Raw genomic sequence first — 24,334 nt, forward strand, 5'->3', positions numbered from 1 at the left:
GACGCCCACAGACGCGACCGCCAAGGAGAGATCTCTCAATCGGCTCCTTCCTTCCGATTTCACGCTTGCCCCGAGTGCGTCCGATGATAAGTGAAAGAAAAACCGTTTAATTAGGCAAGATGTAAGTGCTGGACAGAAATAGGAGCGAGAGAGGGAATCTACATAAAAGTCCACGGGGGGAGGGAAAAGGCGCCCCCGTCACCATCGCTGAGCGTTTTCGTAATGCTTCCCACGGGCCTGGCACCGCGCTAAGTGCTGCGCAATCTCACGGGATGCTACACCGAGGGGAGGACGTCTGCGGGCCGGCTCAGGGCCGCCCAAAACTCTGGGGTTACCCGGTCATTTTTAAATGGCTCCTTGGCTGGAATGAAAATGGCAGAAAGGGGGGCTCCTGCGGCACGGAGCACAGATGGGTCAGCTGGAAGCCAAGAGCGGGAGGCAGTGGGAAGAGCTGGTCTGCCCCTCACTCCCTGCAAGGCTTCTTTTTCTTCTTCTGTACATGTTGGGGGGCGGGGAGGGCTCTGTGGTCCCCTCCAGCTCCAGGATACTCTAGCAGGGAACACCCCGGCCTTCCCACTCGGAGCCAGTCTGCCGCCTGCGGGCCAGGAGAAGGGATCCTCAGAAGGGTCACTGGGGACCTCTCTCAGAGCTAATTCTCCAGCCTCCTTGTTCTCTAATTCACATCTGGCCTCGTGTCCTCATTGGGTCCGAGTGTCATGGAGCTCCTGTGGTATCCGCCTCTCAAAGCTGAAGACCCGGCTTCAGATCCTGACTCTGCGGCCTGACATCGAAGGAGTCACCAGTATCTCCCTCTCTCCTCCCTCTCCCCAACGGCCATATTCTGGTCAGTGAGAGACGATGTATCCAGAGGGAAGCAAATGAAGATGTGTCCCGGACAAAAGAAGGTCCCCTGAGGAAAGGCACCCAAGTGTAGGACCAGGTCACCACCGGGCCATTCCAAGGACCAGAAGGCCTAGGGAGTGCAGGGGGGTCAGCGCTTGTGTCCACAGCAGCAGCAATACACTGAGGGATACGCCAAAGACCAACCAGACGCTATATCACAGCTCAACGAGGTACCGACCCCTGAAGCTCTGAAAGACACGACTAAGGGGGACCTCCTGGGGACTCCACAAAAGGAGAAAAGGATTTCCTGTCCCCAGAGCCTGGCCTCTCCCCTTGACACAAGGGTCTTCCATCACTATAATCTTGAACCCACTACCTGAGTGCAAAGGACGAGCACACGCCCACTTTGGGGAGATTGTTTCTCTAATAACCATCCTTTCTATACTTGCTGAAGAAATACACTTTCTTCTTTTTTAAAATAGAGGGTTGCCATATTATTTATTAGACTTCATCTGATGCAAAAAAAAAAAAAAAAGGCAGGGGGAGCAATCATGATCTCAGACAAACTTAAAACAAAATCCGATTAATTAGAAGAGAAAAAAAGATTAATTATATTTTGATAAAAGATACCGTTGGCAATGAAGCAAAATCAATACTGAACTCAGGTATCAAATACAATAATATCTAAAATTTGTAAATGTAAATGAATTACAGTTAGAGATAGATAATAGTACTACAGCAGTGAGGGGACTTTAGTCTTCCCCTCTCAGAACTGGATAAATCTAATCAAAAATAAATAAGAAAAAAGTCAAGGAAATGAACAGAATTTTAGATAAGCTAGATCAGTGGTTCTCGAACTTTTGTTTTCAGTATCTTTATCCAATTAAAAATGATTGAGGATCTCTCCAAAGCGTTTTTGTTTATCTGGGTGAGATTTATAGATATTTACCATGTTGGAAATAAAAATCCCTCTAAAAGTATTTCAGAGATCCCCAGGATTCTTTAGACCATACTTTGAGAACCACTGAGCTAGATAAGGACAACTATCTGGAGAAAATGGAATGGAAATAGAAAGAAAGATATTTTTCTTCTCAGCAACTTATGGAACCTTTACAAAAACTGACCACAAATACATTTTATTGCTAAAAGCAGAAAAACAGAAATATTCAAAGTATCCTTTTTCAGATCCCAATGCAATGTAAATACACTTTCTAAAAGCCAATTAGGTCTGGCTATGAATCAGTGCAAAGCACACCAGTAAGAACTTATGAGAAACAAACTCCAGCAACCCTCGGGGTAACCCCTCAAACTCTGAAGACATGATGGCAATCCCCTTCTGGGGACCTAGCTTGCCAGTGCAAGGGGCTGGGTGAATGAGTCCAGAGGGGGTGCCACTGATAAACAGAAACATGCAGGATAAAAATAGAATGGATGAGAGGTGCCCCTAGAAAGCAAAGCTAGTAGCCGAGGGGGAAGAGAATCATAGCATCTCAGCTTTTTTTTTTACAGACGGCTGTGAAACTTGCCACTAGTTCTTTCTCGTGGGTCAGCTGGTTATGTCCCTAGACCTGACACCAAACAATAGAGCCCACAAGCTGTAGCCAACATCATTCCACCTGTGACCTGCCATAGTCGGGCTTCTTGGAAGAAACGGGAGGGAGATGTCCAAACAGCAGGTAAAATCTGACGCCGTGCACTGCCGAATGCACGTTTTGGCACGGGAGTCGGAGAAGGATCTTGGACGAGGTACAAGGAGGAGGGAAGCTCAAGCTGGAAGCCTTAAAGCAGATTTCCTTTTCTTTTCTAACTTAAGTCAGATCCTTGGAGGTCTATTATTTTGTTTGCTTATGTTTTTAAAATATTCATCTTTGAGCCTTGAGAAAAAAAAAAGATGACGGTGGTAATGGCAGCCTCTGAGTGCCTTTTCTTTGTTCAAGGACAGGGATTAATGATGAACTCCAGGATCTTGGCAGATAAAACACACCCTGATCACCATTTCACACCCAGACTTAACACCATGTAGAAGACAAGCTGTTAATTGCTGAATGTTAACCCATACCCTGGGAAGAAAATCTGAAGACCATTCATAAACTGACTGATGCAAGTGTTCTCTGGGGCTTCTGACTACCTACTTCACTACCACCTACCGTGTGTGCCCAGGTCAGGGGTAGATGAGACAGGCCTTAATTAAGATCCTTCCCCTTCAACTGTCAGTTGACAGCACAAACTGATTGGGTGGCACTGATGGCAGTTTTGCCTGATATGAGGAAAGGGGAAAGGATGGTCCACGCCTAGCTCACAACCCTGGCAGGTAGAATGATCCAAGAAATTCCCAGGAAGTGACTTCCACCAGGGAGCCAGCTATATAAATCCACAGTCTTAGGTGTTCCCCCTAACACTCCCCCCATTCTCATTGCCTCAGGGCCTAGCATCCTCCCAGTCCCCTAAGTTCACATCCTGAAATCCTCGCTCTCTCTCATCCCCCATATCAAAGCTGATGCCAAGTTCTGTAAATACCACCTCTGCAATAACTCTTGTCCATTTCACTTTTGCAACATCTCAGGTTGATTTCACCTCTGCAATAACTCTCGTCCATTTCACTTTTACAACATCTCAGGTTGATTTCACCTCTGCAGCACCTGTGGGTTTCACCTTTTCAACATTTCTCCTTGATCTCACCTCTTGTCCATTTTACCTCTCTGCAGCATCTCGTCCATTTCACCCTTGCTACATCTCATGTTGATTTCATCTTTGTAGCAAATCTTGTCCATTTCTCCTTTGCAATATTTCTCCTTGATTTCACCTCTACAACATCTCGTTTATTTCTACTTTGCAACATATCATGTTGATTTCATCTCTATAACACCTCTTGTGCCTTTCCCCTCTGCAACATTTCTCTTTGATTTCATCTTCTCCATTTCATCTTTGCAACTTCTCTCACCGATTCTGCCTCTGCACCAACTCAACCATATCCCTTTCTCTCTTCTCACTGCCCCCACCCTGATACAGGCCACTGTCCCCTCAGACCTAGACTACTGCAGTAGCTGCTGGGAATCTGAATGCCTCAAGAAGCATTTTTTAGTTAATTTTCTTATTATAGTAGCTTTTCTTAGAACTTTTAAGATTTTCAAAATACTTTACATATGCTCCTCATGACAACCCTGGGAGATAGAGAGATGCTACTATTATCCCAATTTTACAGTTGGAGAAACTGAAGCAGGCAGAGAGGACTTGCAGCTAGTCAGTCCCCGAGGTTAGATTTGAAGTCAATCTTTCTAATTCCAGACCCAGTGTTTTTGCCTTTTTCTGTATCCTGAGTTCTTAGCACAAAATGGCATAGAGTTGGTGTCTAATAAATGCGCCTCCCTCTCATTTTTCTATTCCTTTTAATGATTTGTCCTCCCAATCACTGGGGCTATCCTCTCTGCCTCAGAGCTTTTGCTTATGCCAAGGTCCAGGCTTGGGACCACAGCCACACCCACCCCTTTTCTGCTATTGAATTTTTTCCTCCCCCCTAACTCAGTTGACCCTTTCCCCAGAAAGTCTCCAGCCCCAGCTCAAAAAGTCCCAGAATGTTTGAAGGAGGTGAGGGCCCTCAGCAGTCAGCCACAGCCTCTGTCCAATATGTACCCAACAGGAATGTCCAGTCTCGGGGCCCAGAGCTGTCTGGGCACGGGCAAGGAGACAGTCTCTGCTTTGCCTTGCACTAACTATTTCACTCTGAACCAGTCACTCAACTGCTAGGCTTCAGGTTTCTCATCTATGAAAGGAAATTAGACCAGATGATTTCTTAGTCCCTTCTAGTCAGTTCTAAGGATGATATTGTGACTCAGAAAAGAAAAATCAATCAACTGATCTTTCAAAAATTCCAAAGCAAATTCTCAAGCTCTCAAGTTGCTCCTTTTCAGAGCTGCAACACCTCCAGAACTCCTCCCGCAGTCTGGGGGCACAGGATCTCAGAGGTGGGGCTGGATAGGACCTCCGAGATCACCAAGGGCAATGCCCTCTCTTTACAGATAAAGAAACTGAGGCTTAAGGAGGAGGAGAGACTTGCCAAAGGGCCCATAATCTCAAGTGATACATCAGGATTTGAACTCAAGTCCCACGATTCCAAGTTCATTCCACTGTCTCCCTAAAAAAGCAAACTATTACATTTTTTAAAATGACTTGGGTTTTGTTGATGGTTTTTTGTTTTTACATTAGTCATTTCCTGATATTTGCTCTATCCCGCAGTGAACTCTCCTTTGTAATAAAGCAATCTCCTCTCCCAGCCCACTCCCAAATACAATGGCCTGCACAGATAGTATATGACACATTTCGCACTCATGGCGCCCCGCTTTACTCCTGGAAAAAGACAGGAAAAAGCTTGAATACGGCTGCAGGATTCTTGGATCTCTGTGTCCCAAACCATCCTCTAGGTGACCAGCACATGATACAAACACATCCCCTGCTCTCTCTCAGCCTCCCCTCTTCTGGACACGGTAATGGTCTGAACTCTAATCCACCCTCCGTAGGATGGCTTTCCCCAAAATGTCTGCATGATCTCGCTTCTGCCCATCTAATCCATCCCAGGGGCTCCCTCTACGAGGGGATCAAACGTAAAAGTGGCCTGGCTCCGAGCTTCACTGGCCATACACTGGCCACCCAAGAACACAGGTACACACGCCTTCCACCTCTCCGCCTTGGCCCTCACCACACCCTCTGCGGAGGGCTCGGCCACAGGTCGGACACAAATAGTCCCTAGGAACATTTGGGGGCTTCTCTAACTGCTCATCTCACGTTTCTTTGGGGTTAATTCAATTCTGCTTTGCTTCTAGAGCACGGCCCCTCCTCTGCTGGGGTGATATCCTGAAAGAGATCACCAGAGGGACAAACAGAAATGACACTGTCATCAAAGGATCATCTGCACCGGGGAGGAAAGAGATGATGGACGAGCCTGGCAAGGAAGTCTGACACTGGGGCAACGGGGAAGTTCAATTACTCTGTCAACAACTGCCGGCGCTCTCCTCGGCGCAGAGCAAAGGCTCGGCGGTCAGCCTGCCTTGCTGAGACAACACGGCAGGCGGAGGAGGAGAACGGAGGGGGGCTGCAGTGAGAGAACAGCCTTCGATTCTGGCTCAGCCTCTCTCTGGGGGTCCCCTCATCCCACAGAGATTCAAGGTCCTCATCTACAAAACAGGTGCCAGGAAGCTAGATCAAACAGTGGATAATACGCCAGGCCTGACTCAATTTCCTGAATTCAAATCCCGCCTCAGACACTTAATAGTTGTGGGACCCTGGGCAGGTCACTTCATGTTTGCCTCAGTTTCCACATCTGTAAATTGAGCTGGAGAAGGAAATGCAAACTCTCCAGTATCTGCCTGCTGATTTATAATACAGTTTTAGGTCTGGTACGGCTAGGTCACCGTCCTTTGTATCTTTTTTCATTAATTCCCTTGATATTCTTATACTTTTGTTCTTATTTTTTCTAGCTCTACAAAATAATTTTTTTCACTAGTTTGATTGGTATAGCAATGAATAAGTAGACCAATTTAGAAAGAATTATCATTTAAAAAATTTTTTTAGCTCAACCCACCCATGAACAACTGATATTTTTCCAACTGTTTACATCAGACGTTGTGTGAGAAGTGTTCTGTAATTGTGTTCACATAGTTCCTGGCTTTGTCTTGGCAGGTAGACACCCAAATACTTTATTTTGTCTAGATATTTAAATGGGATTTCTCTTTCTCTCTCTCGCCATTGGGCAGTAATTGCCAAGAAAACTTTTGTGAGGTCATGGAGTGGGACACAGTCAGAACCACCAAAAAATCCATGTCAGGCACTGTGTTAAGCACTACAGACACAGAGAAAGGCAAAAAGACGGGCCCTGTCTTCAAGGAGCTTCCAGTCTTGCAGGGGAAACACTGAGGGAAAGTGCTGAGATGCAGGAATGGTTGGAAAAAAATAAAAAGGTCTTCTATTTTCTCAACATAAATTCAGTAGAAGTAAGTGCAGGCCCACTGGTGACGGAGCCGAGGCCCAACGTTCCGGAGCCACCAGGGAGACAGAGAACCAGGGTTCCAGAGCAGTCTTTGACACCTTCGGCCAGCAGCTTTCTAACCATACCGAAGTCCCACTCTCATCCTTGAAGGGTCCACGATTGCCCACGGAGGAAGCCCTTTTCAGACACAAGTCACGGCCCACTCCAGCTCAGTAAATGGTCTTCACTGACGGCCCCTGGCTGCAAGTCGCCCCGGCCCGCAGCCGGGGTCGCTACCAGAGCCAGATGAGCCACACCTCGGGTCCCCTGAGAACGTGGGGGCAGATGTAAGGACCTCCCTTCTCCCCTCTCAGGGACAATGGAGGACTGCTCTGGAAACCTCAAACTGAGCCCCACTTTAGAAAGTGACTCTAATTGCCGAGATCTCCCGCAATCACATCTCATCCTGGTACTACTTGGGAGGATTTTGTTAATTGAAGCCCGTAATTCAGGATACAACTGGTTAACTCTCCAGGCTGGATCCCGCTAACCCAACAGGCTGCCTTTTTTCCATCAACGGCGTAATTGGCACATCTGCAGACAGGAAATCCTCCACACCGCTAAGTTTCCCAGTCTATTATCTGGGACACCTGGTGTGGGTGTGTTGATACAGGGAAAAACAATGAATCACAGCCCGACTACACTTCAATTAAGCAGCTTTAACTGTTAATGTGCTTAATCCATCAGGGCGGAGCGCAAACCCAACAGAGAAGCGGGGCTGGAGATGGCCCTTTGCAGCTTATAGGAAAGATCATTCTCTTAAAAGCCACCTTGGGCAGCGGCGGAGATGACCGGCCGGGAGGCCGAGGCGTCCCAGGAGGGAGGGTCAGCCAGGAATGGGGCTATGGGCCCAAAGAAGAACCCAGCGTCTTTCCTGAGTTCAAATCCAGCCTCAGACACTTACTAGTTGTGGGACCCTGGGCAGGTCACTTCATGTTTGCCTTAGTTTCCACATTTGTAGCACTAGGAGAAGCACTAGGAAAAGACTCGCTGCTCGGCCCTTTGGGGACTCTCCACAGTTGGAACCCCGTGTGTCTCGGTGCCAGCCTCGTGTGGCCAACTGCTTTGTTACCAAATAGAGAGAACACGAGGCTCTGGGGTAGGGCTGCCCCTCCAGGACGTGGCGCCCAAGGCCCTGACCCACTCCCGCCCCCCAGGTTCCCTCTCTAGGCCTCCTGGTGCAGCTCTCAGCGGGCGGCCCCTCCCTGCCTGCATGGGGCAGCCCCTTGGTGGGGGGCCGCTTCTGCCTCGGCACCCCCAGCACCCGGTCCATCCCAGCCACCAACCGATGGCAGGCCCACGAAGGTTGGAGGAAGGCATTTCTGTCCAAGAGAGGAAGTGGCGCTTGGTGCTTTATGAACTGATGACCAAAGCCCAGGTGTGGGGCCCAGTCACCTCCCCCTCCGAGTCCCGCTGCCCAGGGTGTTGGGCTTAAATTAGCCCTCCAGCTGCTTGGACAGCTCCAGCCCGAGGAAGGTGGCCCCGTGTCCGGCTGCTGTGGAGTGAGGTGGGCCCCGACACAGCAAAGCTCTTCCTCTCCCGGGACTCACGTCCGGCCTGCGGTATCCACATTCACGGCTGTACCCCCCCCCCCCAACCTATGGCTGTTAGAGTAAATGTCAGATAAATTTCCGAAGTCGGTTCTTCTCAGTCCCTCCGGGCTCGCCCTCCGGCCGTGCTATTTTCACCCACCACCTCGCCTGAGGGCAGCAAGGCAGGAAAAATGGAAGGGGCAGGTGCCCAGCCAGAGCCCACAAACCCATGGCGGGGAAAGCCTCCTTCTGTGGGGATGTCCTGAGGTCTCCTCCAAGGGGCCTCCAAGGGGCCTCCAAGGGCCCACAGCCTCGCCTATAGCCTCGGGCTCCTCAACCACACCCTCCACCCAGCCTCGGTCCCGTGGCCTCAGGCCCCCCAGCTGGGAGGTCTGATTGAAAGCCACCATTTCTAACATTCACTTCAGGTTTCAAGACAAGTAAGAAAGCAGGAGAAGCCCCACCGGGCTCCAAGACTTCTGCTCGGCCCGAATCATCTGAACTACTTACAGGGAGCTTACTCCCAGCCCTAGGAGACCCGACAACGGGCCAAGAGAAGTCTGACACAGGTGGCGTCCGACCCAGACTTCTCTGGTGAAAACCTCAGCTGCCCGGGGCCATGACCCATGACCACAATGCAGCTGTGGACACAGCCTGGGCCTGAGTTCAGATCTGGCCCAGGTTTACCAGCTGGGTGATCCTAGAAAGTCATTTCATTTGTGGGCCTCAGTTTCTTCAACTATAAAAAAGGAATAAAATCAGCACTTCCCTCCTATGGTTGTGGGAATCAAAGAAGAGAGTCCTTGTATCAGCACTGGCACGCAGTAGGGCCTTAAACTGCTTGTTCCCTCCCTCCCTGCTTCCCCTTCCGAGACCCCTTCCAGTTGGAAATCTGATCCAATGAGTCATGAAAAGAAATCCTAAATATTTAGAATGAAACGGAGGGTTTTCTCCGAACGTGGAGACGTCTTTGTCATCAAACTAATGGTTCAGCCTGGCGAGGCGGGCATTCAGGCTAGTGTGGGGCTGGGAACTCCAGGCAAAGGCCCGCCCGCTCCCCCACCTGCCAACTCCTGTCCAGGACCCCAGAGCCGGCTGGTGTTGGAGGTGGGTCTGGAGCCCAGACCCGAGAGCCGAGAGCCTGGGACCCAGCTCTCGGTACTTCCCAAAGCCCCTTTGGCCCAGGGGTCCCATGGGGTGGGAAGGACTAATGTGACCAGTTTTCTTGTGCGCAGTGAGTGCGTCGGCCAGCTATTTCTAGCTCCTCAACCAGGAGGACGCAGACAACGCAGCCAGTGTGAGATTTGGGGGGACGATGGTGGTCAGGACCGTTTCCAGTGGCCAAAAAATGGAGCTCGGAAGGATGATCCCGAAGGAATCAGACTCACAACCTTTGACTGCTGTTAGTCTTGCGGGTGAGCAGCTGGTCCCGAAGCCCTGGGGGTCAGCTGGACCCAGCTCGGGGCCTGAGGGTCCACAATGGGGAGTTAAAGGCTTTGACGAGCCTCAGTTTCCTTATCTGTAAAATTAGGGCTTGGTCTTTGCAGCTCTGCTCTACCCTCTACCCAGAGGCTCTTCACCTTCTGGGTGTCCTGGAGCCCAGGGGCGGTCAGCTCTGCTCAGGGGAAGAGCTGGGAATTATGATGACCTATGTCTAGTCCATCCAAGACCCCTCGGGGTAAGAACTCCAGAGCTGGGGGTGGGGGGGCCACAACATCCAGAGCAATCAGAAGACATGGGAACGAGGTCCGATTGGCTGCTGACCAGCCTTAGCAGAGTTAAGGGCCGGTCAGCCCCCGAGGCTGCCTGAGGTCGTGACCCTGCACAGCCAGGGTGCTGAGGGATGCCGGCCCAGGGAGAAAACGGGGCTCCTGCCGGGACAGGGGCTTCCTGCCCTCCCCATTGGACAAGTGGAGATTGTTACCTACATAAAGGCCAAATCTCAGCGTGTTCGCAAAGTGAGCCAGAGTTCTTGGTAGAAAGCCAGCAGCCTCTGTGATCCCGCGTGGGCCCCCGAGGCCGAGGGTGGGCAGGAGCAGGGGCCCGGACCCCACGGAGGGCAGCATTTTGGCCCGGAAGGAAGTTCTTCCCCACAGGCAAAGCCTCTCCTCAATATCCCCAGTAAAACATAAAAGGCTTTTGCATCTGAGAGACAGCCCCTGAGCCTGGCAGCCCTCGCCAGTGCTGTCGCGGTCCCTGAGCCTGGCAGCCCCTGCCAGCGCTGTCGCGGTCCGAGCCTGGCAGCCCCTGGGCTTGGCGGCCCCCGCCAGTGCTGACGCAACCCCCACCAGTACCGACGCGGCTCCTACCAGTGCTGAGGCGGCTGGAGAGCTGTGGCTGTGCCAGGGCCTTCCCTGTTTGAAGCACCTACTGTGTGCTTCATAAATACTCACAGCCGGCCAGCCTGCCTGACAGCCTCAGGAGACCTGAGTGCAGGTCTGGAGAGTCACCAGCAACATGGCGCCACCTCCCGAATGACTTAATGTCCCTGGGCCTCAGTTTCCCTCCCTGGCCTGAAGGATTCTGCAGAGCCTTCTGAGCGCTGACCCTCTATGATCTGACACTTAGAAGAAGAGGATAACCTCTGGGGTCTGGATTCTGCGAGACCTTTTTAAAATAATGTTTTTTCCCCTAATTCCACGTTAAAACAATTTTTTAAAACATTTCTTTAAGGTTTTGAGTTCCAAATCCTCCCCATCTCCCGCCCCTCAGAGGGCGAGCCATGTGATACAGGGTACACGTGGGCCATCGTGCCGGGCGTCTCCACGTTACTCATTGTACCAGAAAACACGAACAACAACAAAAAAGGCCGTGGAAAACAGCACTCTCCATGAGGCCTTGTCTGTGAAGTACCTAGGGAGCTACTACCCAGAATCCACCGGGCCGCCCCAGAGAAGGAAAAGGAGAGAGGGAGAGGGGCGAGCCCCCGCCGGCGCGTCTCACACTTACCCACAGCCCACAAGACTGTGTCGAACACATCCAGACACTCCTTGTTTTCCTCGTGGTCATTCCAGTAGACTTTTAGCTGATTATTCTGAAGCTTTTCCAATTTCTTCATGGTGCAGTGCTTCAAAAACTTGGTGCCCTGAGACTCCATGTGGCTGGTCACCAACAGGGCCATTTGCTGCAAAGTAAAGATCACAAATGTTGACACAGGAGGAGCGTGAGCGCCGGCCTCCAGCCCCGGGCCTCCGCCGAGCCGGCACCCTCGGGAGCCTGAGACGACGGGTCCCCACCGGGCGCCCCAGAAGGTGCTAATAGCTTGCGGTCACGGGGCCCGGGCCTCCTGGGCTTGGAACGGTTTTTGGGGGTCTGCCTTGGCCCCAGGGAACACTGCCCTGGGGAAGGAAGTCCTGGCGTGAAGCCCCGGCGGCTAAAGTGGGGCCAGCAGAGAGGCAAGCCCCCATCCTAGCCACCGTGCGGGTCTGACCCGGGCAAGCTGTGGGCCCTGCCTGGATCTCCCCGGCCAGCGGCCAAAGGCTGCGTGGGGTCAGCGGTTTCCTGACGCGGGATCGGGGCTTCCTGAGAGCTCAGAGGGAGGAGAGATGCCGGCCCCGAGGGCCGGGAGACCCAAAGCTCTGAGAGCGAATCTGCGCTCTGCCATTTACTAGCTATGGCTGACTCCTTCCCCCTCCATCTGTGAAGGAAAATCCTCATTAACTTTGAGTCCTGGAGGCTCTCTTGGACTTCTTTCTGTGAGAAGCCCGGTCAGTACCATCCTCTGCCTGGATGGCATCACAGAACTGAAGGGGCCCGAGGGACGGCCTTTGTCTGCATCGCGGGCAGAAACTGCCCCTTCCTGACACGTCTGCCCCACGAGTGGGCGCGTGGAGGGCACAGGCCGTCTCTGGCCCCGCTCTGTGTCCCCGGGGCCCGGCACCCCAGGAAGCTCCTCGTCAACGCAGCTTAATGACGGACAAACTTCCTTTGAAGTGCTGAGTGTTTTTAAAGTGGATTCTTTACCCAGGCTAATGAGCCCCAGCTTCCTGCCGTCAGACCACCTGGCAGGTGGAGATGCCAGGAACGCGTTCCTACAGACGCACCGGGCACATTTTGGGGGCAGGAGCCGCTGACTGGCTCCTCCAAAGGGAGGCTGCGGCTCACTGGGGCCTAGTCACTGATAACTGCTCTCCAAGCGTGTGCTTCCTGCTCACATTGGGGCTCTCTGCAGAGAACCACCCACCCAGAACGCAAAAGAGTATTTTTGGCTCGCCTGAGGGGGGGCTGGCGTTCCTGGCTCGCCCAAAGGGGGGCTGGCATTCCTGGCTCGCCCGATGGGGAGCTGGCGTTGCTGTAAAGCAAGTCTCGGGACGGGTCCTGTCTGAAACTGGATCTAGGGCCCCTCCCCAGCCCAGCCTCCAACACGCTGGCTCAGCAGCCACCCTGAAGGCAGATCCATAGACTCTGGGGCTTGGAGGGTGGAGGCCCCAAGTACCAGGCCCCCTCAGAGGCTGTTCCGTCCAGGAGGCAGGGCTCAGGAAGGAGCCTGGGGCTTGGCTTCTTGGTCCTGGCAGATGGGGGCACAGGGGCCTCAGGTTGGGATGAGAGCAAGAAAGGCGGTGGCCGGTCATTCTGGGGGAATTCTGCATCAATGAACCATGGAGTGAAGGACTCTGGGAAGTGACTCCTGCTCTCCCGACACGCCATCTCCTTCCGGGCCCATTAGTCCCTGAGTCAGGCAACAAGCACTTGGGAGCACTTCCTCTGTGCCAAGCACTTGGATCCCTGGCACACAAAAAGCAAGGCCACAATGCCGGTCTTCGCCCCAAGTTGCACACTGTCTCCCCGGGGAAGAAAAACAGACTCCGGGAACTTCCACGGGATCAGCGGCTCAGCTGCCGGAAACCTGGGTTAGCTCACGCCAAGCTTGAACTCACTGCAAACATGGAGGGGATTTCAGTTGTTCTGTTCAAAGTCTCCTAAAGCCATGAATTGATCCAGTCGTCCCAGCCAACGATCTGGAGCTATCCCAAGGGTTATCAAACCATACCCGCCCTTCGCCCAGCAACAGCGCTACTGGGTCTGTGAAAGGGAGAGAGAGAGAGAGAGAGAGAGAGAGAGAGAGAGAGAGAGAGAGAGAGAGAGAGAGAGAGAGTGTATCAGCTCTTTTTGTAGTGGCAAAGAATTGGAAATTGAGGAGATGCCCTTGAACTGTGACACAGCTGAACAAGCTGTGGTCTGTGACTGTAAATGGAATATTGTTGGACTCTTAAGAAACGGTTTCAGAAAGACCGAGGAAGATTTAAATGAACTGATGCAAAGTGAAGGGAGCAGAACCAGAAAACACTGTATACAGTGACAGCAACACCGTGACATGGCCCAATTGTGAGAGGCGTGGCCACATGATCAAGATCATGACCGTGACAATCACGGAGCACCTATTAGGGCGCGTGCTGTCCACCGCTAGGGAGAGACCCGATGGACTCTGGGTGCAAAACGAACCACGGATTTTCCCTTGTTTTTCTTGCTTTTCTTTCACCGCATGGCTAATGTAGAATGGGCATCATATTTCTTGCCTTCTCAGTTGGGGGCGGGGGCAGAGAGGTGGGTGTGGAGTGAATGAGAGATTTGGAACTGAAAATTAAAATGTAGGAAAAAAAAATTCATCTCCTGAGATCTGCTGCCCCATGGGGACACCTATTCCTGGCCCACTTCTGTTGTGTTTTTTTTAACTTCTGCCTTGCAGTGTTTGACACACAGCAGGTGCTTAATAAATGCTACAGGCCCACATCTTTTCCATCTTCAAAAGATGCTCCCTTGATTCTTCCATCCACACTCGCCGTCATCTCGATCTCTCCTTCCCTTTATGGCCAAGTTCCTTTAGAAAGTTATCCCCTCTGACCTTTTCTGCTCTCCTCTGGTTGACGTCCTTGACATCACCTTGATGCTGTCGAGTTACGGCGTGCCGACCGTGGCTGACCAGACCGTATTTACGGTACAGGCCGGAGCGCTCGGCCACAAAAGTCCCCGGGAACATCGGGGGGGACTCTGCAATCCCATGTTTCCTCTGGGCGCGTTCCATTCTGCTTTGCTGCCCCTTCTCCGACAAGGGTGCGTCGTGCTGGGCGGTCCTGGGCCCGGCTCTCCCACGCCACACCTTCAGAGTGTGCTCGTCTCGCTGTTTCTGACCCGGTGCGCGCCCGCCCTGCTCACCAGTCTGGCTTCTGACCTTGCCGTTCCCCCCGGCCCACTGCCAAGTTCCCAGTGATCTCTTAGCTGCCAGATCCAGGGGCCGGAGGAAGCCTCCCTGTTCTCCTCGCCCTCTGATGTGTCTGAGCACTCTCTCCTTGGTCCTGTCTTTAGGTTTCTGGGACACCTTCCTCTCTCTCTCCCGGCTTTCTCCCCTCTCTCTGACCGTTCCTTCTCTGCCTCCAGCTAGGTTGGTCTCCAGCCCCGCTCTGCCACCACAGGGGTCCCCCGGGTCCCTCTGCTCTTCTTCTTCTATGCGACTTCACTGGGCGGTCTCCTCGGCTGCTTTCGACTTAATTCCCATCTCTATGTTGATGCTCCTGAGATCTCGACGTCCAGTTCCAGTCTCGCTCCTAAGCGACAGTTATATGTCACAATAACCTTGCGGCATCCCTGGCTCATCTTGGCCCAAACCGCCCTCCTGATCCTCCCTCAAACCTGCCTCTCCCCTCCTCCCCTCCTGGGGCCACAGCCTCCACATGATCACCAGTTCCCCTTACCCCCCATGGACGACTGCGGTCCCACAGCTCTTTCTGCCTTCCCGTCTCTCAGGTGCGTCCTCTCCCCCGCCGCTCACCCCTGGACTTTCTCTGGGGCCTCCCTGCCTCACTGGTCACACTGACCCTCCTAAGGCAGCCTCCGAGACCAGATACAAGTCTCTCTCTGGCACCGAGAGCCCGGCCTCGTGGGCAGGATGTCCGGCCCGGCCGGCCGCAGGTACGATGCCTCTGCCTCCTGTGGCGCTCCGTGGTCTCGACTCCCCCATCCCCCGGAGGCCGTTCTCAGCCCCGGAGGTCGCCCTCCGATCGCCTCCCATCGCCTGTCAGTGTCTGGTGTCCCCATCGGACTGGGAGGCCTGGAGGGCCGGGCAGCTGGTGGCTCTCTGTGGGCACCTAATGCTGACCGGCCAGCCCACACGGGCACCCTGCGGTGGTTCCCTCTTCCCCGAGGGGGAACGTCAGTCCCGTGTGGGCGCCGGGAGCCAGAGGGCCAGTTGCCAGCTCCCCACCGTAGCCCTGGCCCCCCTGGTGGGTGGGTGCTGTGACCCGGCGTTCCCTGCTGCACAGAGTGGCTATGGGTGTCTATACTGCCCTAACCCAGAGCTGGTGCAGAACTGTGCCCATTCTCCAGTTTGCCTCTGTCCTTTCCAAAGTGGGACCACTCAGAAGGGATCCCATGGCGAGAGAGCCTCAATCTAGGGGTCAAGTCTGAACCTTCCAAATTTGGGGAGCAGAGGAGAAGCCCGGGGGAAGGTTCCCTCTGGGAGGACCCAAGCCCTCGGGGGTCCCGGGGTACCCTCCGCCCAGCAGGACGCCAAGCGGCAGGGCAACGGGGAGCCGCCGATGCGCCGGCCTACCTGGTCAAAGCCTCGCAGCGGGATGCTTCTGACCATGACGGTGGTGTCCAGGCCAAAGCCCGTGAGGAACCCCGCGCACTCCAGGGACACGTCTGAGAAGGGAGTCAAGGAAGGAACCGGGGCAGAAAATGGCTGGCGACAGCTAAGCCCTGCGTAGACAGCGTCACCCGGGACCCTCGCAAAAACTGCCCTGGAGGGAGGGGCTGTTATCAGTGCCGGAGGTAACTGAGGCTGAGAGGGCAGGGTGTGGGGGGCAGGACTGGGACGCCCGACAAGCAGCCGGCCTGCCGGGGCCCGAGGCTTCAGTCCCCACTGGCAGTCACAGGTCGCACTCCCTGGGCCGCCCTCGGCCTGGGCAGGGGCCGCTTCCCGGGGCCCGGGGCTAGAGGCCATCGCCCGGCTTGAGCTCTCTGGGGAACAAGCGCCCCGGCTGCCTCGGGACATCTGGCAACGCTCAGGCCATTCAAGGCCTTTCTTCTATTTCACCTCCATCCCTCCTGCTGAAACGTAAGCCCCGGCTCTTTGTGGACGCCCTTCGAGGAGATGGAGCCCAGCTGGCGGCCTCTGGGAGACACAGCTCATCATCTATTTAAGGCAGCATTAGCTAAGCCCCCGCCCCACCCTCCCCCGGCCTAAGGGAGCCACATGGTGCTCACGCTCCCCCGCTCCAGCTTCTAACTGGCCCACGCCAGTCTCTGCGAGCTCGCCAGGGCCTGTGCGGCAGATCCGAACCCGGGGCAACGGGGCGAGAGCCCCTCGCTGCCCAGGGGACCCTGAACAGCGCCTTCCTCCTCCCTGAGCATCTGCAGAGCGAGAGGCGTGGCCTGCGATGGGCGGCGAGGTCCCCACAGCTAGGAGAGTGCTCCTGGCCCGGGCCCTCAGGGCAGTTCCAGGGTCTGTGGGAGGACCAGGGGGTCGCACTTGCACCTTCTGACTGGAGTGAACGCTCCAGGACCTCCCCCCGGGGATCCGGCGGCCCAAGGCACGCTCACCCCTTCCCCCGACACACCCGAGCTGCTGGTCCCCAACACGGGCCCAGGGGCCTGTGACCGCTCGCCCACGCCAGTGGGACCGTCCTCTCGGGGGGAGGGGCGTGAAGACCCATTCGATATAGAGCGTGGGGTTTCTACACAGACCGTATGTGTGCAACAATATACACACAGAGACACCTGGACACCCCCTCCTCCCACGTATACCCCCCCCCCACGTGTGCACACAACACCCAGCACGCACACACCGAGAGCAGGAATAGCAACTCCCATCACACATCGCTTCCACGGTTATGAAAGGATACAGCTGGCTCCAACCACTAACCTGTAAAGGAAATCAAGAAAACCGTCAGCTTCAGAGCGGGCCTCCATATTTCCCCCCGCCAAAGGCCGCCCACCCTCCTGTGTGTAGGGAGACTCCGTCTGGGCAGGCAGACGGGGCAGGCTTCGCTGCAGGGCCTTTTTGTCGGGACGGGCCATTTCTGGGACGGTCCCCAGGCCCGGGGGCTCCCCTTCTCTCGGGGCCTGAGCTGGCGGGCTCGGGAACCCCTCACGGGTTGCCGCTCTCAGCTAGAGGCCAACATGCAATGAGGAGTCTGGCTGGCCGGGCCTGGCTGTCCCCGGAGAGCAGCTACCTCTCCGTGGGTCGCCTGCCCCACACCGGAAGGTTTCCCGGCTCAGCCAGATCATCTTTGAGACGCAGCGTCCCCTCCCCCTCAGAGGGGGCGTCAGAAAAGGCCTCTGACTGACCCAGACAAGACTGTGGAACCTTAAAGCACGAGGGCCCCCTGAAGAGCCCCGAAGCAGGCCCGGGCTTGGGCCTAAGGGCTAGAGCAGGGAGCAGCCGGGGAGCAACGACCATCAAAGGGAGGAACGTCAGCATTTGGCTCCCTCGCACGTTAAGGAAAACCTGGGAGAAGTGGAGGCCGGTGGGCTACGGAGCCATTGCCAGCCTCTTTGCTGGGATCCTGGGGGGAGGGAGATGGGCCCACATGGAAATGAAAAGCTGAAAGGCAGGAGCAGATGGATGGAGGCTGGATGGGACCTCGGGGGCCTCTCTTACACAGGGAGACTCTGGTGCTCAGTGGGGAAGGGGCTTCCCAAGGCCCACAACTGGAGGCTGGATGGGACCGCGGGGGCCGTCCAATCCTGCAGCCCCATTTTGCAGACGCCAAGTTTGTACCCTGAGGGTGGAAGTCAAAGACCCAACCTTCGACCCCGGAGCCTCGCCCTCCAAATCGCCGGCTCCCTCCGCTGGAGCACCCTGCTGGGGGAAGGGTAGAATCCCCCATCGAGGCCCTCCCCCATTATTACAACTGTTATTGGGACCCATGAAACCTTTCCGTTTCCCATATGGGCCACAGATGGAAAGAGAAAACGGCCCCAATAAAACCTCTCCTTGGACTCAAATGTTTTGTTATTATGGAAGGCCCGAAGCCAAAGCCAAGTGGGTTCAAAAGAAGTCGCTTTCTGGGAAGGAGGGAGGGAGAGAGGGAGCAAAGCCATTTTAATTCAAACACACGAGTGCCAAGAAACTAAGGCAACCGGCACGGTAAAGCCGGGCCGCTAAATAATTTCCAATATTTGTTTTAATCGTCTAAATCCTCCGCGCTGCCACCGGGCAAACGGCGGCATCTCGGGGCGAGGAGCATTCAAAGGCGGCGGCAGATGTGGGTGGGCCGGGCCGGGGCTCCCCGGCCCTTTGAACGGGAGGAGGTGATGTCAGAACGGATAAGGTGATGGCAGGGCTAATCCTCACAGGTACTAACAATGTAATTCCGTTTCAAAAGGGGCTCTATCCCTGGGAATCGCTCTGGAGGCGCCCGCGGGAAGTGATGGGCGTCGAGCCCCTTCCCCAGAGTGGAGCCGGGAGGGAGGTGGGGGCCGAAGGCCCCGGCCCAGCCCGCCCGACCCCGTCCGAGGGCCAGACCGCTGCCCGGTCGGATCGGGCCAGGCTTTGGACGATGGGAGGGGGGACGAGGTACATCCTGGTATGGGCAGGCCTGCCGGGCCTTGACGCCAGGCCTGGGGAAGTGGGGCAAACAGCGTGCACAAAAGGGTCGCACAGGACTCTACTCTTTCTTAACCTCTTGTGAGGTCAGTCCGGCCTCCTCTAAAGAACCAATCGCACCAAAATGCACCAGTGTGTTCAGGAGCCCGTCACTGATAAACAAGTCAGCCAGCTTTTATGAAGCGCCTACTGTGTGCGGGGCGCCCCACAGAGCCAAAAGGCCAAGCAGCCACAAAGCAGAGGGCGCCCAGGTCCTAAGGGGAAGGAAGGCAGGGAGGATGCCCCAGGACAATCTAAGGGTGAACTGTGGTTAAGGCTGCCAGGGACCGTGCTCCCTGGGCCTCTGTCTGGGCTCCCGGGGGAGACATTTCATGGCGCTCGTTTGGCGCAGGGGAGAGCACCTTGAGCTGAAGGAGACCAAGAGACCCATTTGCCGAGGTCTTATCTGCTAATACAAATTGTAGGCCTCGGTTTACCCATCTGCCAATCAGCACTAAGATCTTACGCCAGCTCCCACAGTAAGCCACGGCTGCCTGCTATTCTTTTGTATACATTAACCTAAACAGTAACACTAACTAACATTTCTAGGGCACTTCCTGTGCACCAGGCACTGAGCCAAGAACTTTACAAGTATTTGTCATTGGATCTTCACAACCATTCTGGGAGGGAGATGCTGTTATTAAGCCCATTTTACAGAAGAGGAAACAGAGGCAGAAAGTGACTTTTCCAAGGTCACCCAGCTCTCAAGTGTCTCAGGCCAGGTCTGAACTCTGGCCTTTCTGATTCCAAGAGCCGTATGCTAAGTGCTAAGCCACTGGCAGTCTGTCTCTGTGTGCGTGTACACGTGTGTGGAGGCGTGTGCATGCACATGTTTCTGTATGTTTACGTGTGCATATCTGTGGGCATTGTGCGTGTGTGCATGATGCCGTTTCCCTGAGGGCCAGGGCTGCCGGGGACTTCTCAAGTGCTCTGGGACTGACCTGCCGCCTTGTTGTCCCACAGGGGCCTGGGTGACGAGCAGCCCCCAGACGCAAGTCCCAGAACTGGCCCACGGCAAAGAAAAACATTACCCAGAACTTCTGAATGGAAAGAACAAAGTGCCAAGTAAGATTATCCAGAAATTACCTTCAGAAAAAAAAATACACATTTATTAAGTACCTATTGTATACCAGCACTGGGCAAGACGGTAGCAAACTGGGGCGAGAAGGACAACGCAGGCTTCGGGCCACTCTCAGGGAGAACACGAAGTGGTCCCTACATGTAACCCAAAGTGGCAAGAGTCGGCCTGGCCGGGTCCCTGGGTCAAGGGCCAAGTGTGAATCGGTGTGGCAGCTCTTAGTCCACCCCTGACCCCAGACCCTTCTCCCACCTGCACCTCATTCTTGGGGGAGGGGGCACCAACTAAACCCTTTCTCTGGGGAAGGAGAAACAAGGCGTCCTTCAGCCTGGCAGCCATCGGATTAACCTGACGGAACTGATTGGCTACAGCCAATGGAAGGGGCTGTTCCGGGCTCCTCTGGCCCGGCTATCGCAGCGGCCCCCAACGTCACGGGGGTTATTACATTCGGAACACAGGGGGACGAGGCCGGTCTGCCGGCGTCGGACCTGAGCTGCTGGGCGTCCCGCCAATGGCGAGGAGAGCTGCGGTGGGCTAACTTCCCGTGCCCCCTGCGCCCAGAGCCGTGGAAGGACCCGCAAAGCAAAGGCTCGGCGGCTCGCTGGCCAGGTGACGGCTCTCCACTGAGGAGAGAACCTCCTCCAAAAGGGAAGATTCACTCAGCACGCCGACGTGGGGGGACCGGATGTTGTTCCAGAGGGAAAGCTGGGGTCGTGGGCATCCGATGACCCGAGGCCGGGCCGGCTTCCCAAGCGTCTGACCAGATAAGTGTAATCCCAGGGCAGTCGGGGACAAAGGCAGGGTCGCACGGGCTGACGCGGTGCAGAGTGGAAAAACGATTCAGAGCGCCGAGTGCAAACGACGGCCTTGGACAAACAGCAGCGGCTCGTCCCGAGCCACCTCTGACATTCTTTCCCCTCCTACCTCAAGGAAGGGAAAAAACACCAAAAAAACAGCAAGAGAGAAAGGGGATGAGGCGATCTCGGTGGTCACGGGATGACCCCATGGCTCACTCGCCAGGACAAGCTCGCGCCCCTTATAGTCACACGGAAAAAACACACCTGCCGCTTCCTGAAGCCACAGGGAGCCTGGGAACCTCTCAAGGGGGCAAAGTGTCGAGGGCAGCCCCGAACACTGGGACGGGAAACCCCAAGTGCAACATCCTTCCTGTAGGGCCACGCGGCAGCATGGGGAGAGCGCAGGCCAGTGGTGTGTGTGTGTGTGTGTGTGTGTGTGTGTGTGTGTGTGTGTGTGCAAAAGGAAGAGGAGTGTGAGAGATAATGTGTGCGTGTGTGTGTGTGTGTGTGTGTGTGTGTGTGAATGTGGGGCACATACGCGCCCTGTCCAATGCTGTGTGATCACATGTACCTGCCTGGTGAGGAAGGCTCTTAGTATCCTCATTTAAGAGATGGGCAAGCTGAGGCACAAATGAGGGATCCTGTAACTCTGGATCAGGGCCGCTTCTCTGACCTTTGACCCTTCACTCCTTGGACACCCCTCTGCCTATCTACAAGTGCGGGCTGCTTACGAAGCCCCTCCCTCTCTGAAGCGCCAGCCAATCTCAGCCCAAAGGTGGAGTGGGCGGGGCCCACAGTGAAGTGAGGGCCCATGTGGGACAGAAGGCAACAGCCCTCAGACCTCTTCCTGGGACTGAACGGTTAACTCCTCCCCCCAGGGCTCCCCTTAGCACAACACATCCAGTGAGTGCTTCCTAAGTGCTGGGTCCTGCTGAGGCCTCCCGGCAATGACTAAATTACTCCAGCACTTACGTGGCACTGGGCGCATCGCCCCCAATCCCCCTTTCTGTTCCTTCTCTGCGTTCATTCTGAGCTCCTGGAGCTGGAAGGGGCCGCGGGGCCGCTCGTGGCCACCAGGACCCCTGGCTGCTGCTTCTATAAGATGGGCGGCTGCTTGGTCTCTTTGGGCCCTCACTGGGAGCGAACGGAGCAAGAAGGACAATGCGCACCTCGGGTCACTCTCAGGGAGGACATGGAGCAGCCCCACAAGTAACTCCCCAGGCCAAGGGCCAAGTGGGAATTAGTATGGCAGCTCTTACTCCACACCTGACCCCAGACCCTTCTCCCAACTGCACCTTATTCTTGGGGGGTGTGAGGGGATACCAGCACGGGCTCTCCTGCCCGGGGCGCTGCAGCACGGGCTCTCCTGCCCGTAATCTTCACTACCTCCTTGGGCCTTGCTACTTTCCCCCCTTCCTCCTCAACAAAGCTGCCATTGGGCACCTAACCCTCTGTGTCGTCATCCAGAGACCACGGCTAGCTAAGGGAATGATCTGCAGATGGCACGGCAAAGCCTGCCCGCGAGCCGGCTGAAAATGGCATCGCAGGAAGGGGAGCGCTGAATGTCTCTCCCATCTGCTGCGAGGACAGTGCTGCTGCTGGCAGTGGTGGGCACAGAATGGGGTGGCAAGGAGGGCACAAAAAAGGCAGCAAAGGGACACATAATGGGGTGGTGAGAGGGGGCACCAAGTGGGATGGTGAGAGGGGGCACAGAATGGGGTGGCAAGAGGGAACACAGCAAGGTGGTGAGAGGGGGCACAGAGGTGGTGAGGGGGCACAAAACAAGGCAGCAAGAAGGGGCGCAGAACAGGGCGATGAGGGTGGGGGCACAGAATCAACAGAGATGGACTACAAATCATGTCACCAACTGGCACAGCCCCGAGGAGCTCCAGATGCAGCTCTAGACACGCCGAAGGGAGATGCCAACCCAGGATGATGCTGCCCTTTACACATCCCCGGTGCCAAACTCAGCCCCGAGGAGCTTGAGACACGATTTTGCTTGGGCCAGAAAAGCCAGAGCAGTGAGCAGACACGCCCGGGGGCTTCAGTCCCTAATGATACGGGTTCTCGTCATGAAAGAGGAAGCCCTCGGAGCTCCAGAAGCAAAGGCCAGGTTCAATTCTTAGCTTGGGGCGCTGGGTCTAAGAGAAACCTGGGGGTGCAGGGCATGGGGTGGTCTCCAGCCCGTCTTGGGGCAGACCAGTCCCAGTCTGCCCAGCGCCAAGTGGCCAGGAACAAGGAAAGAGCTGCCAAGAGGCAGCTTCGGGTTCAGAGTCAGGGGAAGCTTCTTAAGCTCTATCAGAGTTCTGCCCACGAATGACCTGCCTGGCGAGGTGAGGCGCTCCCTGGAGGCTGCCAGGAAGAGGCGGGATCCCCCTTTTGTTGGGGCTGGTAAAGGACAATTGGGTCTCAGTCCCCTCCCGCTTCTGAGAGTCTGTGACGCCCCTTCAAAGCCTCATCCACACCCAGCAGCCTCCCAGAGCCTTTAACCTCTTGTCCGGAGCCAACAAAGTGCTGCGCTCTGGTGCCGTATACGCTCGCCAGGTGATGCTCGGCGTTACCTTACAGAATGGAAGCTCGCCGAGAGCAAGGCCCTGTTTTTGGGTCTTTGTGCTACCGGCTCTGAGCACACCTGGGTAAGCAGTAGGCACTCAAGGAAAGCTTGCTGATTCATTTCACAAAATCAGGACTCTCGGGGGTGGAAGGGACCCTAGAGGCCAATGACACCGACCTAACTGGGTGCACGCACCTCTGAAGGGCCGCAAGGACAGAGATGGCTGTTCTCAATGCCCTCGAAACCTTCCCTTTCTCTAGGAGGTGGAAGGTGCAGACCTGACCTCTGCCCACCCAGGGATCCCCGGCAGTGACCTCCATGGGCGCTGAGGTCCCAGTTCGGTGTGACTCCACTAGCCAAAAGGCCCTTATGGCTCCAGGGTCCGCATCCTCAAGAGCCAGGTACAACGCAAGCTCCAGAAGGGAAACTCTAGATCGTGGGTCACCATCTGCACTGCGTCAGGGCCGGCCCCAGGCAGCTCAAGACTTGTGGGAGGACGTGGCTGGAAGCCACTGGTGGCTTGTGGAGGAGCAGAAAGCCGATGGCACGGACACCGAAGTCCAGAGCCGGGCGCTGCCAAGGACCGCGTCTCCCCCCGCGTCCTCCCAGCTCCCTCGGGACGGGGCGCCCTCGGGGGCGGTCCCTCGAACTTGCCAACAGGCAACAGCACGGTCAGCATTTCTAGCGGCCCTGGCCCTGAGCTCCTCATTACATCAACTCTCCCAGTATCCTCCTGGAAGGAAATGAGAGGCGCTTCCTGCCCCCGCTGGGAAAAGCCAATATATCTATCAACTATTGGCAAATAGGAAGAGGCCGGCAGAACACCGCCAAAGACGCATTCGTGGCGACTGGACAGGGAAGGGAGGGGAAGGGGAGGGCTCCATCTCTGTCCACACTCACAAGAGAAAAGCTAACAGTGCTCGAAG

The 24,334-nt window shown here is 55.4% G+C and overlaps 1 protein-coding gene across 4 annotated transcripts in view; it reads right to left on the minus strand.

The window, feature by feature from the left end:
- The window catches only part of TXNRD2 (thioredoxin reductase 2), a 60,873-nt gene that overhangs the window by 19,258 nt on the left and 17,281 nt on the right, over nucleotides 1-24,334 (minus strand). For all 4 annotated transcript variants that reach the window (XM_051973216.1, XM_051973215.1, XM_051973218.1 and 1 more), the window contains exons 9-11: nucleotides 17,235-17,254; nucleotides 15,941-16,032; nucleotides 11,344-11,518 (exon numbers count right to left, since the gene is read on the minus strand). In XM_051973216.1, the coding sequence (XP_051829176.1) occupies nucleotides 11,344-11,518; nucleotides 15,941-16,032; nucleotides 17,235-17,254 (287 nt within the window). The remainder of the gene's footprint in view (nucleotides 1-11,343; nucleotides 11,519-15,940; nucleotides 16,033-17,234; nucleotides 17,255-24,334) is intronic.

This window comes from Antechinus flavipes, chromosome 1, assembly GCF_016432865.1.
Source record: "Antechinus flavipes isolate AdamAnt ecotype Samford, QLD, Australia chromosome 1, AdamAnt_v2, whole genome shotgun sequence".
In the NCBI taxonomy this organism is placed as follows: Eukaryota; Metazoa; Chordata; class Mammalia; order Dasyuromorphia; family Dasyuridae; genus Antechinus; species Antechinus flavipes.